Genomic DNA, 17,063 nt, shown 5'->3' on the forward strand with positions numbered 1-17,063 from the left:
TCCTTACAACAAATCATAAGTGTTCTTCATACCCTTACAGTGAAATATCTGAGTTCAAGGGTCTTACTTTACAATGAATATCTATGGCTTAAAATAAAGGACCTGCCAACCTCTTTCTTTATCCGGCTCTCGGCAGCCTGTATCCGATGATCCATCTCCTCTTCTAGCTCACTCAGCTGCATAGCTGCTTTGTCCTGGGCTCTACAATTGAAAATCAAAACCATCAGCAAACAAAAACTGGAAAATTCTTCCCTTACTTTCATTTATTGACAGAAAGGAGGACTTTCCAACTACACAAAATGCTTTAGCAATGTAACGAGATATTATCTTCTCAATGTAATACTGCACTGCTCAGTGTTAGGATTTAGTAGGCGCCGGCGTGGGTACAAATATCACCAAACACACGGAAATCATAATCGAGTCTATAATACTACCAGCCAGTAAGTGCATATCCATTGATTTGCCTAGGTTATTCCTTTGGCATGTTTAAATTTGGTACTATGGACCTTGCTTTGGACAGTTATCCGTCATAAATTATTTCCTACAGACTCATCAAATGATTTACGTCTTTTTTCAAGTTGTCTTTCGTGGTTTAGTAATTTTTCAGAATTAGGCCCCTTTCACATTGCGTTTATACTTACGTTCAGTGGTCCCGTCGGGGCATCCGTCTGAACCACTCCTCCCCCACCCCGTAAAACGTGTTTCGGACCCATGCGCCGACAGGGCCATTGACTATAATGGAGCAGACTCCGTTAGCGTGTGTTCAGTCTTGCACCATTTTTGCACATATACGTTTTCTGCAGACGGACACCTGAACTACTAAAAAAGGTTGGAGACGACTTATTTAGAACAGTTGTCTACCAATGGACAATCCCTTATTAATGGTCCCAGTAGGTGAAAAAATATTATATTCACCTTCGGGACTGGCACTGCCCCTCCGTAATTAGTACTGTCGCTCCTTTTTCTTTGGTCTGTATGAAATTTGAACAGTGCAGTATTTTAGCATTACGGTATACTATGAGAATATGAAGCCTAGTCTTGTCTTCTACATATAGTACATGCCACTAAATCCTGCTGATTGGCCACAGTTATGTTCACTGTAAATGTGACGTCTCCGCTGCAATCTGTCAAGAAAGACTGGGAGCAGCAGTAGAGGCGAACTTGAGTCATACACCATAAATTGCAGATATACATATACCGTATACATTGAATTTCATCATTGAAACGTTGTAGCAACACATCTTTAGCATGACATTGAGGAGATATAAAAAGTGAATAAGTCACTATGGATCACACACATGAAGGTCACTAAACCCACAATATCAGCTTATTTTCACAGCAATTATTATAGTTGGAAAACACATTTGAAATACATTTTAAAGGGAACCTGTCATCAGAAATTTCGCCCAAAAGCTAAAAGATTCCCCCTCTGCAGTTCCTGGGCTGCATTCTAGGAAGGTCCCTGTTATTATTGTGCCCCATGTGAGACCAAAATAAAGCCTTTATAAAGTTCTACCTTTTTGTATGCAGCTTCTGTAAATCCGTCACGGGGGCGGGCTCTCTGCCGTCCGTTATTCTGCCTCCTGGTCCTGTATGCCGCCCCCATCGCTCCTTTCCATATCTGATGCACCGCCCACTGCTCCAGCCATCCCCGCGCATGCCCAGTGCCAGTCTCACAGGACTGAGCAGTGTGACCGCTGGTGACGTGTGCGCAGGCAAGTGATTATGGACGGGACTGTGACTGTTATCAGCAAGTACCCGGCCATAATCTCTTGAGCGCGCAAACCTCTCCAGCATTCACACTGAGCTCAGTGTAGATGCTAGACTGACGTCCCTTTGTCATGTGATAGGGGCGTGTTCGAAATACTATCACATGACAAAGGGACGTCATCCCTGGAAGCAGCCCATACAGTCTAGCATCTACACTGAGCTCAGTGTGAATGCTGGAGAGGTTTGCGCGCTCAAGAGATTATGGCCGGGTACTTGCTGATAACAGTCACAGTCCCGTCCATAATCACTTGCCTGCGCACACGTCACCAGCGGTCACACTGCTCAGTCCTGTGAGACTGGCACTGGGCATGCGTGGGGATGGCTGGAGCAGTGGGCGGTGCATCAGATATGGAAAGGAGCGATGGGGGCGGCATACAGGACCAGGAGGCAGAATAACGGACGGCAGAGAGCCCGCCCCCGTGACGGATTTACAGAAGCTGCATACAAAAAGGTAGAACTTTATAAAGGCTTTATTTTGGTCTCACATGGGGCACAATAATAACAGGGACCTTCCTAGAATGCAGCCCAGGAGCTGCAGAGGGGGAATCTTTTAGCTTTTGGGCGAAATTTCTGATGACAGGTTCCCTTTAATGAAGCATAAAGTACCTTTTTACAGCAATAGCCAAATTTTCCATTTCTGTGCTTTGAAGTCTGATCTCGCGAACAAAGTTTCTGATGACGTGTTCATATTGCTGGATTAGGAGAGGTTCCACGATAGTGATGTTCTGGTACAGTACATTGGCTTGTTCTTTCCTGCAGAATAAAAAATAAACTATAAATACAGGCAATATACATTATGTTTAGTCAAATCTAGTGATGAGCGAGCTCGGGTGCACAGTACTTGTAATGAGCAGTTGGATATTCAGATGGGCATGACTCAACAATCGAGTATAATGGAACTCAATGGGGAACTCAAGCATTTTTCCGGTAACTCTTCTGGAAAAGTGCTTGAGTTCTCCATTGACTTTTATTGTCCTTGGGTACGCAAGTCGTGCTCATCTGAGCATCAACTGCTCGTTACGAGTTGGAGAGATCATTACATACAGTAAGCTAATTGTATAATCCTGTTAAAGATTTGATGCACTGGATCACCAGGCAACTGCCACATTACACTAAATCCTTGTCTATTGGGAACTCTATGATGGAGCAAAGCATCTTCCGATTGCTGTATAACCATTCAATTTAGTGTGTCACAAGCTTAACAGATGATGGGTCCGCATATAGGCTGCCGCACAGAATGGGCATAATTATTGAATAGTAGCACACATAAGGTCGTTTAAGGGCCATAAGGGGGCAATTACTACCTTATGTAGGCTACTGTTACTTTGAGGTTGAACAAAGGGGCTATTATTACTGGATTAAGGCAAAGAAAAGGAAAAATTACTCATAGATGGGGAGTAATTATTTTGTAAGAAAACTTTAACTTATGGTCAAACGTACTGTGTAAGGAACAAAGCGGTACTGTCACTATGCGAATATTGAGAGGGGCATTGAGCATAGCAGATGATCAGCAGAGAGGATGTGTCCTGTGAGTTATTGGATTAAACAGTTTACAGCTACTATCTTACCATTTTTTCGAGACTGCACTATTTGGAGGTATAACAATTATACCATACAAAAAGCTGAGGCACATTACCTATGTCTGACATCTTATAGAAGTTATTTTATAGAGAAGCCAAACTTTGTTCTGATTTTGACTGTGCAGCCTAGAAGTTACCTCTGATCAGAGAAGTCTGCTTGTGTGCAGTATAAAAGCTATCTGATCAGCTATCTGCTGCCATTAACTCCTTATTACCCCGATTGCCACCACACCAGGTTAATCAGGATGAGCCGAGTAAAGTCCTGGAACTGTCACATCTAATGGATGTGGCAATTCTGGGAGGCTGCTGGCTGATATTTTTAGGCTGGGGGGCTCCCAATAACATGGGTCTCCCCAGCCTCAGAATACCAGCCCTCAGCTGTGAGACTTTATCTTGGCTAAGTTTCAAAACTGGGGGGAAGACACGCCATTTTTTAAATTATTTATTTATTCTACTGTACGATATAGACCCGCCCACCAGAGGCTGTGATTGGTTGCAATCAGACAGTTGTCACTCAGCATGGAGGCGCGTCTGACTGCAACCAATTCGAGGCTAATGAACGGGTCGGGAAGAAGAATGAAAGGCCGTGGGAGCAGTGTGACAGCCGCGTTGTGCCACATCGGTAATTGGTGAGTATATAGCGCTTGGAGAGAGAAACACCGACACCCCAAAATCACTACAGCATTGATTTTGTCATTCTGGAATTAAGTTTGTGAGCTGCATTTTTGTTGACAAAACCCGCGGGTAAAACGTATGCAAAATGCAAAGAATTTGTAACCATGCGTTTTGCCATGCGTTTTTCTTCCCCTCATTGATTGTCAGTGGCTGACAAAAGTTGACAAAAACGCAAGAAGAATGAACATGCTGCTTCTTTTATGTCACAAAATTTTGTCAAAAAAACCTGCTGACAAACAAACTGCAATGTGTGCACAGGAAATCTCATGAATCTTCTTATGAATCTTCTATGAAGACTTCTCATAGACTTTGCTGAGAAGTGAAAAGTGAGAAAGTTCCGACAACAAAACTGCACCACAAAAAATGTGATAAAAAACACAGTGTGCGCATATAACCTTTAAGCTGCCTCTGATCAGAGAAGTCTGCTTCTTTGCAGTCTTGAAGCTGTCTCTGATTCGAGAAGTCTTCTCCGATGCAGCCTATAAGCTGCCTGTGATCAGAGAAGTGTTGTGATGTGACTGTGGGATAGTGAGGGTGTAAAAGCAAGGTCAAGATGCAATGCACAGAGAAGGAAGACACAAAATGTATTAAATATACACAAGCAGATTTGGAAAAGACAGGGGAAGCTTATCACAAGGGAAGAATTACAATTTTTCTTAGCTCTCAACAACATCAATCAATAAAGGTCCAGTCTACCAAACTTCAGGGAAGCAACACTCTTTCTACTAACTCGTGGCCCACGTTAACTACTAGGGAAAGGATATGGACCAGTCAGGGCCTATGTCAATTGTCCTAAGCTACTAACTCACGTCTCTATTGGTTCTAGTCACCGAATTGCACAGTACACTAAGCTCAAACCACTATCATCACAATCCCCACATTAAGTAGCGCACGGCCGGGCAGAAGGCAACAGTCCGACGTATACAGCCAGTATAGCGGGGGTCTCAGGGGTCTTGACCGGTGTAGTGGGGGTCTCGAGGGTCTTGACTGGCATAGCAGGGGTCTTGGGGATCTTGACCGGCGTAACAAGGGTCTTGGCCGGCATAGCAGGGGTCTCGGTGGTCTTGACCAGTGTAGCAGGGGTCTCGGGGGTCTTGCTGGATGGTGCCAAGGTCTTGCTGGATGGTGCAGGGGTCTTGGGCGTTTTGGTGGAAGGTGCGGGGGTCTTGGGGGTCTTGCTGGACAGTGCAGGGGTGTGGGACTTGTGAATTACCTGTTCCAGTATCCTCCGCAGTCATCTCTCTGCCGCTCAAATCTTCTGCAGGGGAGATCTCCTTCTGCCCTTCAGTCTGCATGTCCGCGCGCTGCTTCTCTTTCGCATCAGAAGTGCCTTTCCGATCGGCTCCTGGGCTCTTCTTCTCTTTTCCTCTCTCACTTCCTGGGTAATGTCTAATTCCCTGTGGGTAGAGCAACCTCTGATGATGTCATGCCCATGTGACCAGAAGGGGCAGGGCCTCCACCAACATTGCTGATACCAGGAAGTAACATTATTTTTCTAAGTCCACGTCAGCATAGAGTTGATTATAATAGAAGTGGGGATCTGGGGGTAAGACCCCCAGATGGCGGGATGCAGACACAATAGTAATATCATAACCACCAGTAAGCCTGGATGTGTTCACTTCTTCGGGCCAGAATAGAGTAGCTAAAGCTGGCACTAATGCAAGTGTCCAGCCAGCATATATATGATGTGAGTGAAGCTTGCTCCACTGCAGTCTAGAAGTTGCATCTGATCAAAGAAATCTGCTCTTGTGCAGCCTAGAAGCTGCTGATCAGAGAAGTCTGCTCCTGCGCAGCCTAGAAGCTGCTTCTGATCACAGCAGCCTGCTACTTTGCAGACAATCTGAGCCTCCCACCCCCTAATGATTGTGCAAAGCGCTTCTGAGTTATTCTGACTGATCGCAAAAAGTACAGAGCAGCTGTATCACTATGCCCTCCCTGCACTCGTCATCTATAGGTGTTCTGTTACCTGGTACAGCCTGGATAATATTGGAGTCTAAAAAGTGAGTATTCATTGGATCCCATGTATTTTATTTTAAATTATAAAATTAATTCCTTCACTGGATTAAAACACCAAAGATTATTTCATTAAAGGGGTACACCAGGAAGATGAAAACATTTTGTACTGTCCCTGCCCAAATGCATTGCTTTCAGATCTCAAATAATGAAAAGAAAACAAGTTCATAATCATTTAGAAACAATACTAATGTTTTAACTCAGGAAGAGATCATAAATCAATATTTTGTGGAATAACCATGATTTTTAATCACAGCTTTCATACGTCTGGGCATGCTTTTCACCAGTCTTTCACACTGCTTTTGGGTGACCTTATGCCACTCCTGGTGCAAAAAATTAAGCAGTTCTTTGTTTGATAGCTTGTGACTATCCATCTTCCTCTTGATTACATTCCAGAGGTTTCCAATGGGGTTCAGGTCTGGAGATTGGGTTAGCCATGACAGGGTTTTGATGTGGTGGTCCTTCATCTACACATTGATTGACCTAGCTGTGTGGCATGGCACCTTGTCCTGCTGGAAAAAACAGTCCTCAGAGTTGGGGAACATTGCCTGAGCAGAAGGAAGCAACTGTTTTTCCAGGATAACCTTGTATACAGCATGATTCATATGTCCGTTGCATGAAAGCTGTGATTAAAAATCATGGTTAGTCCACAAAATATTGATTTCTGAATTCTTCCTGAGTTAAAACATTAGTATTATTGTTTCTAAATGATTATAAACTTGTTTTCTTTGCATTATTTGACGTCAGAAAGCAATGCATTTTTTTGCTATTTCGACCATTTCTCATTTTCAGAAAATAAATATAAAATTTTTCGCTTGGAAATTCGAAGCTGTCAGTAGCTTATAGAATAAAAGAACAATTTACGTTTTACTCTAAGATATACCTATAAAGACAAAAATCAGAAAAACTGACAATTTGCAATTGGTCTCTTAATTTTTGCCAGAGCTGTATATTATCTGATCGTACCACATCTACTGGGCAGGGAAGGAAGTAAATACGTATACAGACATTACGACATGGGATCACAAATAATTTTTTTCTTTTCGGTAAAACAGTTTTTTAAAAAAGGCAAGAAAATATTTTACCTCACAAAAAGAATAAACTTTGATCCCCTGCTGTGCTATTTGTATACTATATTTTGCCTCCTCCTCTGTCCAGGACATGTGGTATGGTCAGACACATTTATTACACAGTACCAAGGAAGGACACATACAGTTAGGTCCAGAAATATTTGGACAGTGACACAATTTTCGTGAGTTGGGCTCTGCATGCCACCACATTGGATTTGAAATGAAACCTCTACAACAAAATTCAAGTGCAGATTGTAACGTTTAATTTGAAGGTTTGAACAAAAATATCTGATAGAAATTGTAGGAATTGTACACATTTCTTTACAAACACTCCACATTTTAGGAGGTCAAAAGTAATTGGACAAATAAACCAAACCCAAACAAAATATTTTTAGTTTCAATATTTTGTTGCGAATCCTTTGGAGGCAATCACTGCCTTAAGTCTGGAACCCATGGACATCACCAAACGCTGGGTTTCCTCCTTCTTAATGCTTTGCCAGGCTTTTACAGCCGCAGCCTTCAGGTCTTGCTTGTTTGTGGGTCTTTCCGTCTTAAGTCTGGATTTGAGCAAGTGAAATGCATGCTCAATTGGGTTAAGATCTGGTGATTGACTTGGCCATTGCAGAATGTTCCACTTTTTTGCACTCATTAACTTCTGGGTAGCTTTGGCTGTATGCTTGGGGTCATTGTCCATCTGTACTATGAAGCGCCGTCCGATCAACTTTGTGGCATTTGGCTGAATCTGGGCTGAAAGTATATCCCGGTACACTTCAGAATTCATCCGGCTACTCTTGTCTGCTATTATGTCATCAATAAACACAAGTGACCCAGTGCCATTGAAAGCCATGCATGCCCATGCCATCACGTTGCCTCCACCATGTTTTACAGAGGATGTGGTTTGCCTTGGATCATGTGCCGTTCCCTTTCTTCTCCAAACTTTTTTCTTCCCATCATTCTGGTACAGGTTGATCTTGGTCTCATCTGTCCATAGAATACTTTTCCAGAACTGAGCTGGCTTCATGAGGTGTTTTTCAGCAAATTTAACTCTGGCCTGTCTATTTTTGGAATTGATGAATGGTTTGCATCTAGATGTGAACCCTTTGTATTTACTTTCATGGAGTCTTCTCTTTACTGTTGACTTAGAGACAGATACACCTACTTCACTAAGAGTGTTCTGGACTTCAGTTGATGTTGTGAACGGGTTCTTCTTCACCAAAGAAAGTATGCGGCGATCATCCACCACTGTTGTAATCCGTGGACGCCCAGGCCTTTTTGAGTTCCCAAGCTCACCAGTCAATTCCTTTTTTCTCAGAATGTACCCGACTGTTGATTTTGCTACTCCAAGCATGTCTGCTATCTCTCTGATGGATTTTTTCTTTTTTTCCAGCCTCAGGATGTTCTGCTTCACCTCAATTGAGAGTTCCTTAGACCGCATGTTGCCTGGTCACAGCAACAGCTTCCAAATGCAAAACCACACACCTGTAATCAACCCCAGACCTTTTAACTACTTCATTGATTACAGGTTAACGAGGGAGACGCCTTCAGAGTTAATTGCAGCCCTTAGAGTCCCTTGTCCAATTACTTTTGGTCCCTTGAAAAAGAGGAGGCTATGCATTAGAGCTATGATTCCTAAATCCTTTCTCCGATTTGGATGTGAAAACTCTCATATTGCAGCTGGGAGTGTGCACTTTCAGCCCATATTATATATATAATTGTATTTCTGAACATGTTTTTGTAAACAGCTAAAATAACAAAACTTGTGTCACTGTCCAAATATTTCTGGACCTAACTGTATATAAGATTATCTTATCACAGGATCATTTTTTTAAACACATCCAAATTGTGGAATTTATTATTATTCCAAGATCTATTGATTAAAATGAACTTTAAAATGTAGCTTGGGAAACATGGAAAAACCCCTTGAAAAATGACATTTCTATAATTTAGTAATATACATTAAAGGCAATCTGTCAGCTGATTCATGCCACCTGATCCAAAGGCTCCTACATTCTAGACATCTATGCCGATGTGGTCCTCATCTGTGTTTTCCTCTGAAACGAAACAGCCTTTCTAAGTAAAACATAGATGATTAGCCTACGGGAGCCAATCCCTGATTCATGCAGCCCGTGGTTCAGACAGCATGACTCAGCTCTCGAAAGATCAACTGATGTCCCTATTACAGACCTAATTGTAGGCTCGATGCCTACTATCCCTACCTGACTTTTAAATGGAGGAACATGGCTTCCCCTCTGTCTATGTGGGTGACGGGCACAATTTATTAAATCCACCAGCTCCCTTCACTTCCTTGCATTAGTCATAAAAGATATTTGGGCTGAATTAAGTATTGAAATGAGCCTAAAGGCCCCGTTACACGCAACGACGTATCTAACGATATATCGCCGGGGTCACGGATTCCGTGACGCACATCCGGCCTCGTTAACAACGTCGTTGTGTGTAACAGCTCCGAGCGAGTGTTAACGATCAGAAATACTCACCTTATCGTTGATCGTTGACACGTCGTTCATTTTCATAAAATTGTTGCTGTTGTTCGTCGTTCCTGCGACAGCACACATCGCTATGTGTGACACCGCAGGAACGAGGAACCTCACCTTACCTGCGGCCGCCCACAATGAGGAAGGCAGAAGGTGGGCGGGATGTTACGCCCGCTCATCTCCGCCCCTCCACTTCTATTGGACGGCCGCTTAATGACGCCACTGTGATGCCGCACGAACTGCCCCCTTAGAAAGGATCGCGGTTCGCCGGCCACAGCGACGTCGCTAGGCAAGTAAGTCCTGTGAGACGGGTCCCAACGATGTTGTGCGCCACGGGCAGCGATTTGCCCGTGACGCACAACCGACGGTGGCGGGTGCTTTAACCAGCGACATCACTAGCGATGTCGCTGTGTGTAAAGCCCCCTTAACAACCAGATAGAAGCGCTTTTGTGTGTCCAAGCCATGCATAAAGTGAGGGTGCAGGGACCTCAGACTGAAGCTGCAAGTGGGACATCAATGGAACTTTCATAAGCAAAGTATAACCTAAAGATGTAATAATTTCATTTTTAAACACCTTTGATGGCCAATTTGACAGTGTTGCATCATTAAAACAATAGAGGCAATGAAACCAAAGAAGTCAAGAATATATTATCTCCAAGTACAATCAGATGTCATGTGAGGAAACAGGTTATCGTTGTGATGTAGTATTTTAGCTGAAAAAAATCAGATCTAATGGGAAATACCAGTATGTGACAGTTCCTATAATATAATACTGAATTCTAAGAATAGCCACACAATGGCGAGCATACACTTTACAAAAATGTAAATACAACACTTTTATTTTTTGCTCCAATTTTTTATGAGCTGAACTTAAATATCTAAAGCGGGCTTTACACACTACGATATCGTTAATGAATTATCGTCAGGGTCACGGTGTTTGTGACGCACATCCGGCTTCATTAACGAGATGGCAGTGTGTGACACTTATGAGCGACCTTAAACGATCGCAAAAGCGGTCAAAATCGTTTGCCGCGGAGAGGTCGTCCTTATACAAAAAATCATTTTCTGCTTATTAGCGATGTCAGTAGGGATTAGGGAAAGAGGGATAGCAGCAGTCAGAGCATGGGATGGGATTGGGAAATATGGCTGCTGAGCTGAGAGAAAAAGGCTCTTTTCCTAATCACCTAATCAGCCTTTCTAAGTTTAAATATCCATCTTGTCCTCAGCTTCCAGCTTTCCCACTCTCTGATATCATGGGAAAGTTGGGTGCTGGCCTAAGAAAAAGAGACTCTTTTCCTCATCACCTAGCCTTTCAGTGTTCTGATATCCATCTTGCCCTCAGCACCCAGTTCCCAGCTTTCCTATTCTCTGATATCATGGGAAAGCTGGGTGCTGAGCATAGAGAAGGAGGCTCTTTTCCTAATCACCCAGTCTATGTTCTGATATCCAGCATGTCCTTCGCTCCCCAGCTCCCAGCTTTCCCATTCTCTGATATCATGGGAAAGCTGGGTGCTGAAGACAAGATGGCTATCAGAACATAGAAAAGCTGGGTGGTGAGGAAAAGAACACAGTGTCCAGAGTAATTATCCTGTACCCCAAGTGTCTTATCCTGTACCGAGTATCAAGCGTCAGTATCCTGTACCCCCAGTGTCAGTGTCATTATCCTGTCCCCCCAGTGTCAGTGTCATTATCCTGTCCCCCAGTGTCAGTGTCATTATCCTGTCCCCCCAGTGTCAGTGTCATTATCTTGTACCCCTAGTGTCAGTGTCATTATCCTGTACCCCAGTGTCATTATCCTGTACCCCCAGTGTTATTCTCCTGTACCCCTAATGTCAGTGCCATTATCCTGTCTCCCAGTGTCAGTGCCATTATCCTGTCCCCCACTGTCAGTGTCATTATCCTGTACCTCCAGTGTCAGTGTCATTATCCTGTACCTCCAGTCTCAGTGTTATTAACCTGTACCCCCAGTGTCACAGTGTCAGTGTTATTATCTTAGGCTACATGTAATTACTCTTCAGGAGGCCTCTATATGTGATGATAGTACAGGTGGAGCCTCAGTATAAATACTGTATATGTTAAAAAAAAAACCTAATCTGCCTATAGAGCAGTATTGTCAGAATATACAGGACTAGTATAACTAGTTTGGAAACCATAGTGAAGACACATATTCACTAGAGTCTCCAAATGGAAAAGTGTATTGGGTGGTAATGCTTCACACCATCACATATTGACTCTTAGGCGGGCTTTGCACACTACGACATCGCAGGTGCAATGTCGGTCGGGTCAAATTGAAAATGACGTACTTCCGGCATCGCATGCGACATCGTATTGTGTAAAGGCTCGATGATACGATTAACGAGCCCTAAAGCGTCGTAATCGTATCATCAGTGCAGCGACAGCGTAATCCATGATTACGCTGACGCGACGGTCCGATGTTGTTCCTCGCTCCTGTGGCAGCACACATCGCTGTGTGTGAAGCCGCAGGAGCGAGGAACATCACCTACCGGCGTCACTGCGGCTTCCGTAGGATATGCGGAAGGAAGGAGGTGTAAACATCCCGCTCATCTCCGCCCCTCCGCTCCTATTGGCCGCCTGCCGTGTGACGTCGCTGTGATGCCGCACGACCCGCCCCCTTAATAAGGAGGCGGGTCGCCGGCCAGAGCGACGTCCCAGGACAGGTGAGTCCATGTGAAGCTGCTGTAGCGATAATGTTCGCTACGGCAGTTATCACAAGGATATCACAGCTGCGACGGGGGCGGGGACTATCGCGCTCGGCATCGCAGCATCGGCCTGCGATGTTGCAGCGTGCAAAGTACAAAGTACCCCTTAAGGTATGTGCCCACGGTCAGGACTCACTGTGTCCGTAACGCAGCGGATCCAGACCTGCGGGGCCGTGAGTCTCCTCTGCAAGAGAACGCAGGAGACCGCAGCTGCTTGTACCCATGATCAGAGTTCGGTTTGCTGCGGTCTCTCGCTTGTGTTCTCCCTACAGAGGAGCATGCGATTCTGCATCAAACAATTGACATACTGTGGTCTGGAAAGATGCTCCACAGGTCAGTGTTTGCTGAGGAAAAAAGAATCACATTGGGCACGAGATTTCTAGAAATCCATCCACTGTGCTTGTATTGTACAACGCAGCGTTTTGGATGCAGCTGAACCATGCTACAGCCAACATGCTGCAAACACTGATCGTGGGCACGCAGTCTCATAGGGGATTTACCAGATAGATGGCGGCATCGGTGGATTAATTTTTTTAATCTTTTCCATGTGAAGATGCTGGATAACATTTTGCTTCTCTTTTAATATTGTTTTCCTGATGGACTCAGTGGTTTTCCTAGGACAAGGAATGTCCATGTGTAAGAAAAACTGCGACTGATTGTGAATAATAGATTCCATTATTAACTACAATAAATAAGAGGCTACAAGAAATCCTGTGATATCTGCAGGGCACAATACAGTTCTCTTTTGCACACTGTAGTTTGCTAAAAGGCGCAAGTTATACTGAGAGAAGCCGAAAATGAACAAGTAATAAAAACATTTCTGGTAGCTACAGAGTTAATTTCCCTGGTAGGCCCCTCATACCCCAGTCCGACCCTGATCTTGAAGGTGAAGATGCTGAATGTTGAGGTTCTTGGCTGGCGTGGTTACACATGGTCTGTGATTGTGAGACTGGTTGGAGGTACTGCTAAAATGCCTTTGGTGACGACTAATGGTAGAGAAATGAACATTCAATTCACAGACAACACCTCTGGTGGACATTCCTGCTGACAGCATGTCAACTGCAGGCTGCCTCAAACCTTGCAACATCTGTGGCATTGTGCTGTGTGATAAAACTGCACATTTTAGTGTGGCCTTTTATTGTGGCCAGCCAAAGGCACACCTGTGCAATAATCATACTGCCTAATCAGCATCTTGATAGGCCTGTGAGGTGGATGAATTATCTCAGCAAAGGAGAAAGGCTCACTAACACAGAGTTAGACAAATTTGTGGTCAATATTTGAGAGAAAAAGGCCTTTTATATACATAGAAAACATCTTGGATCATTGCGTTCAGCTCATGAAAAACGGGAGCCTAAAGAAAAGTGTTGTGTCTATATTTTTGTTCAGTGTATATGAGACAGTCCTAAAACTTCCACCAGAATTAAGGTCTGGTACTGATATCTAATTATCTGGATTACTCTGTAGCCTAGTAACGCCTGACACCAACTGAACTATAGGGAATAGATGGATATATTGTCAGCTCATTATGACCTTCACCCTTGTGGCCTCTTTGGACACCTTGAAGCGTTACTTCACTTAACCATGTACTTTCTTCTTGGTTTCTAGATATTACAGATATTGATGCTATCTTTAAGTAATACCTTCTAAGTAAATACATATTTCCTAAGAGAGAGAACAGATTTCATAGCCTTGTCTTTTACAAATAAGGTGGGGAGACAAATGCCAGAGAAGGAAATAAGCTACTTGGTCTGTCTTAGCATACTTACACTCCATCTTTCCTAACACGGCATCCACTAATTTTACTACCATAGTGATTAGCGCTAATTACAGAGCAATCACAAGTAGTCCATAATTACAGGCAATCATCCGTAATCTTCAGCACAACTTCTAAGCTGTCACACATAAGAAAACTATAGTCTTCCTAATCAATAAGAGTAGTGTTGAGCGGACCCGGACTTGAAAAATCCGGATCCGCGCGGTTTCAGCGGTAGATCCGGGTCCGACCCGGACGCGGTATTTCGGGTACACGATCCGGATTCGGTATTTTTTTTTTCTCTCGCTCTCTCTGTCTCCCCCCCCCCCACCCACCCTTCCCCATTCCTGGATTCCGCTCCTCATTGACATATATTGGGCTAGATTCCGGATCGGATCCGGACTTCCTTGTCAACCCGCTACTGATCCGCCAGACCCGGATTATTAGCAATCCGCTCAACTCTAAATAAGAGGGATTGTCCACTATCTGTAAACATACAGTATATAACGCACAAGCCCATATCTTTCCCTGCACATGTCGGCTCATCTTAGTAGCCGACATGTGCAGCTAACATGTTGCTAACAGCCTGTTAACCCGTTAGATCGCACTGTCAAACTCTGACAGTGCACTCTAACACGAGCTAGCTGTGATCGCACCATTCCCGCCGCTGCCTGCAGCTCAGTGATGCAATCACGGGGAGCCGATGAGTTGTCATAACAGCAAGGGGTCAGATGATGACCCCCTATCACTGTCATGACTCACTTCCTGTGCATGTCCGGCAGAGCACGGCTCTGTTCAGCACAACTGATGAGCCAGGGACTAGTAACAGAGATAAAAAGTGAAGAAAAAAAAAGTTTTTAAAAATTAAAGTAAATTTAAAATAAAAGTTCAAATCACCCCACTTTTTCGCCCCATTGAAAATAAAACAATTACAAAAAAAATGAAAATACACACATTTGGTATTGGCACATTCAGAAATGCCAGATCTATCAAAATATAAAATAAATTAATCCAATTGGTAAACTGTGTAACGTAAAAAAAAACATCAAAATTCCTTTTCTTTGGTCACCGAAACATTGCATTAAAATGCACTAACAGGCGATCAAAACATTACATCTATCCAAAATGGTACAAAAACATCAGCTCAAGACGCAAAAATAAGCCGTCAATGAGCCTAATATTTCAGAAACTATATGGGTTTTCTCATGCATCAAGAGAATACAAGAATATCGGCGTCCATAGGCTTGCAGTGTAAATCGCGCCGCATCGCGCCGGATTCAACATGTCCCAAGAAAGCATTCTTCACTTTTCCACCTCCATAAACTTGAATTGTTTACACTTGACAAAAAGCCATAGGCTTTCTGAAGTATGGGAGTTTGGACAGTAGGACCTCATGTTTATTTCTTCATTACAGTTGTTTACAGTGTACTTTCTGTAGAAGAATATACCATGACACGAGGGTTTCATAGTCATGGATTGTTTCCTGGAGCTTGAAAGTGAGGTTTCCTTGCTTCCCTAACATTCACAGTCCCAGATCTTATTTCTAGAGAGCATTCCAGGGACATGGTACAATGGACTGTTCAGGGCACGTCTCCATCTAATTAGTGTCAATTGTGAGAAACCATCTAATCCGCATGGCCAATATTCTTGAAAATCACCCAATCACCACCGGCTTCTCTCTCCCTGCCTTCAGACATATGACATATGCGGCTGGCCTAACTCTTCCCGTTAATTACTTATACATTCAAAGGTCAGGATAAGATAAGTGCGATGTTGTGCGTCACGGGCAAATCGCTGCCCGTAGCGCACAACATCGCTAACACCCGTCACACGTACTTACCTGCCTAGCGACGTCTTTCTAAGAGAGCGGTTCATGTGGCGTCACAGCGGCGTCACTAAGCGGCCGCCCAATAGAAGCGGAGGGGCGGAGATGAGCGGCCGTAATATCCCGCCCACCTCCTTCCTTCCTCACTGCCGGCGGCCGCAGGTACGATGTAGTTCCTCGTTCCTGTGGTGTACGATGTGTGCTACCGCAGGAACGACAAACAACCTGCATCCTGCAACAGCAACAATAATCGGGATTAGAACGACCGGTCAACGATCAACGATTAGGTGAGTCATTTTGATCGTTTAACAGTCGTTCGTGCGTTTCACACACGACAACGTCGCTAACGAGGCCGGATGTGCATCACGAATTCCGCGACCTCCAACGACATCTCGTTAGCGATGTCGTTGCATGTAAATCCCACTTTAACCTCACATGAGTCCCAGGAGAGTGAGTGTAAGCACCACTGCAATGCTGCCAGCATGGGAGGTGAGTATAGGCTTTTTTATTTTAATGGGGGCAAACATGGTGAATAAGAAGGGTTGTCCTAGTAGTGGACAACCCCTTGAATGCAAAACAACACATAAAATAGTAAGGATTGCTGGTTTACTTTCACTGCAATGTCACTATTGTAGTGTTATGTGCTTTGGCTCCTGTGCAAGAATCACACTCCACTTACGTCATGTTGTATTATCAAGTGCTAAACATGATTGTGTGTTATCAGGTTACCGTAATTGCTCTGCAACCATAGGGCTGCTGCTAAAGTGCTTATTGCAATCATCTGGGAAGATGCCTGTGAACATCTAATATTACAGGCCACACTGCCTTAAGCATGACATAACAAAGTTCCTCAATTGACTACAGCTATGTAAGGAATACAGGAGAACAAAATGTAAAGGCCACTTTACACTCAACGACATCGCTAATGAGATGTCATTGATGTCACGGAATTCGTGACGCACATCCGGCCTCGTTAGCGACGTCATTGCGTGTGAAACGCAGGAATTACTGTTAACGATCAAAAATACTCACCATATCGTTGATTGTTGACACGTCATTCTAATATCAAATATCGTTGCTGTTGCAGGACGCGGGTTGTTCGTCGTTCCTGCGGCAGCACACATCGCTATGTGTGACACCACAGGAACGAAGAACAATATCGTAC

General features: G+C 43.9%; 1 protein-coding gene across 1 annotated transcript in view; it reads right to left on the reverse strand.

The window, feature by feature from the left end:
• The window catches only part of RASEF (RAS and EF-hand domain containing), a 128,979-nt gene that overhangs the window by 83,999 nt on the left and 27,917 nt on the right, over nucleotides 1–17,063 (reverse strand). The window contains exons 2-3 of the mRNA XM_075340344.1: nucleotides 2,377–2,523; nucleotides 111–201 (exon numbers count right to left, since the gene is read on the reverse strand). Coding sequence (XP_075196459.1) covers nucleotides 111–201; nucleotides 2,377–2,523 — 238 coding nt within the window. The remainder of the gene's footprint in view (nucleotides 1–110; nucleotides 202–2,376; nucleotides 2,524–17,063) is intronic.

Source organism: Anomaloglossus baeobatrachus, chromosome 1 (assembly GCF_048569485.1).
Source record: "Anomaloglossus baeobatrachus isolate aAnoBae1 chromosome 1, aAnoBae1.hap1, whole genome shotgun sequence".
NCBI classification, from domain to species: Eukaryota; Metazoa; Chordata; class Amphibia; order Anura; family Aromobatidae; genus Anomaloglossus; species Anomaloglossus baeobatrachus.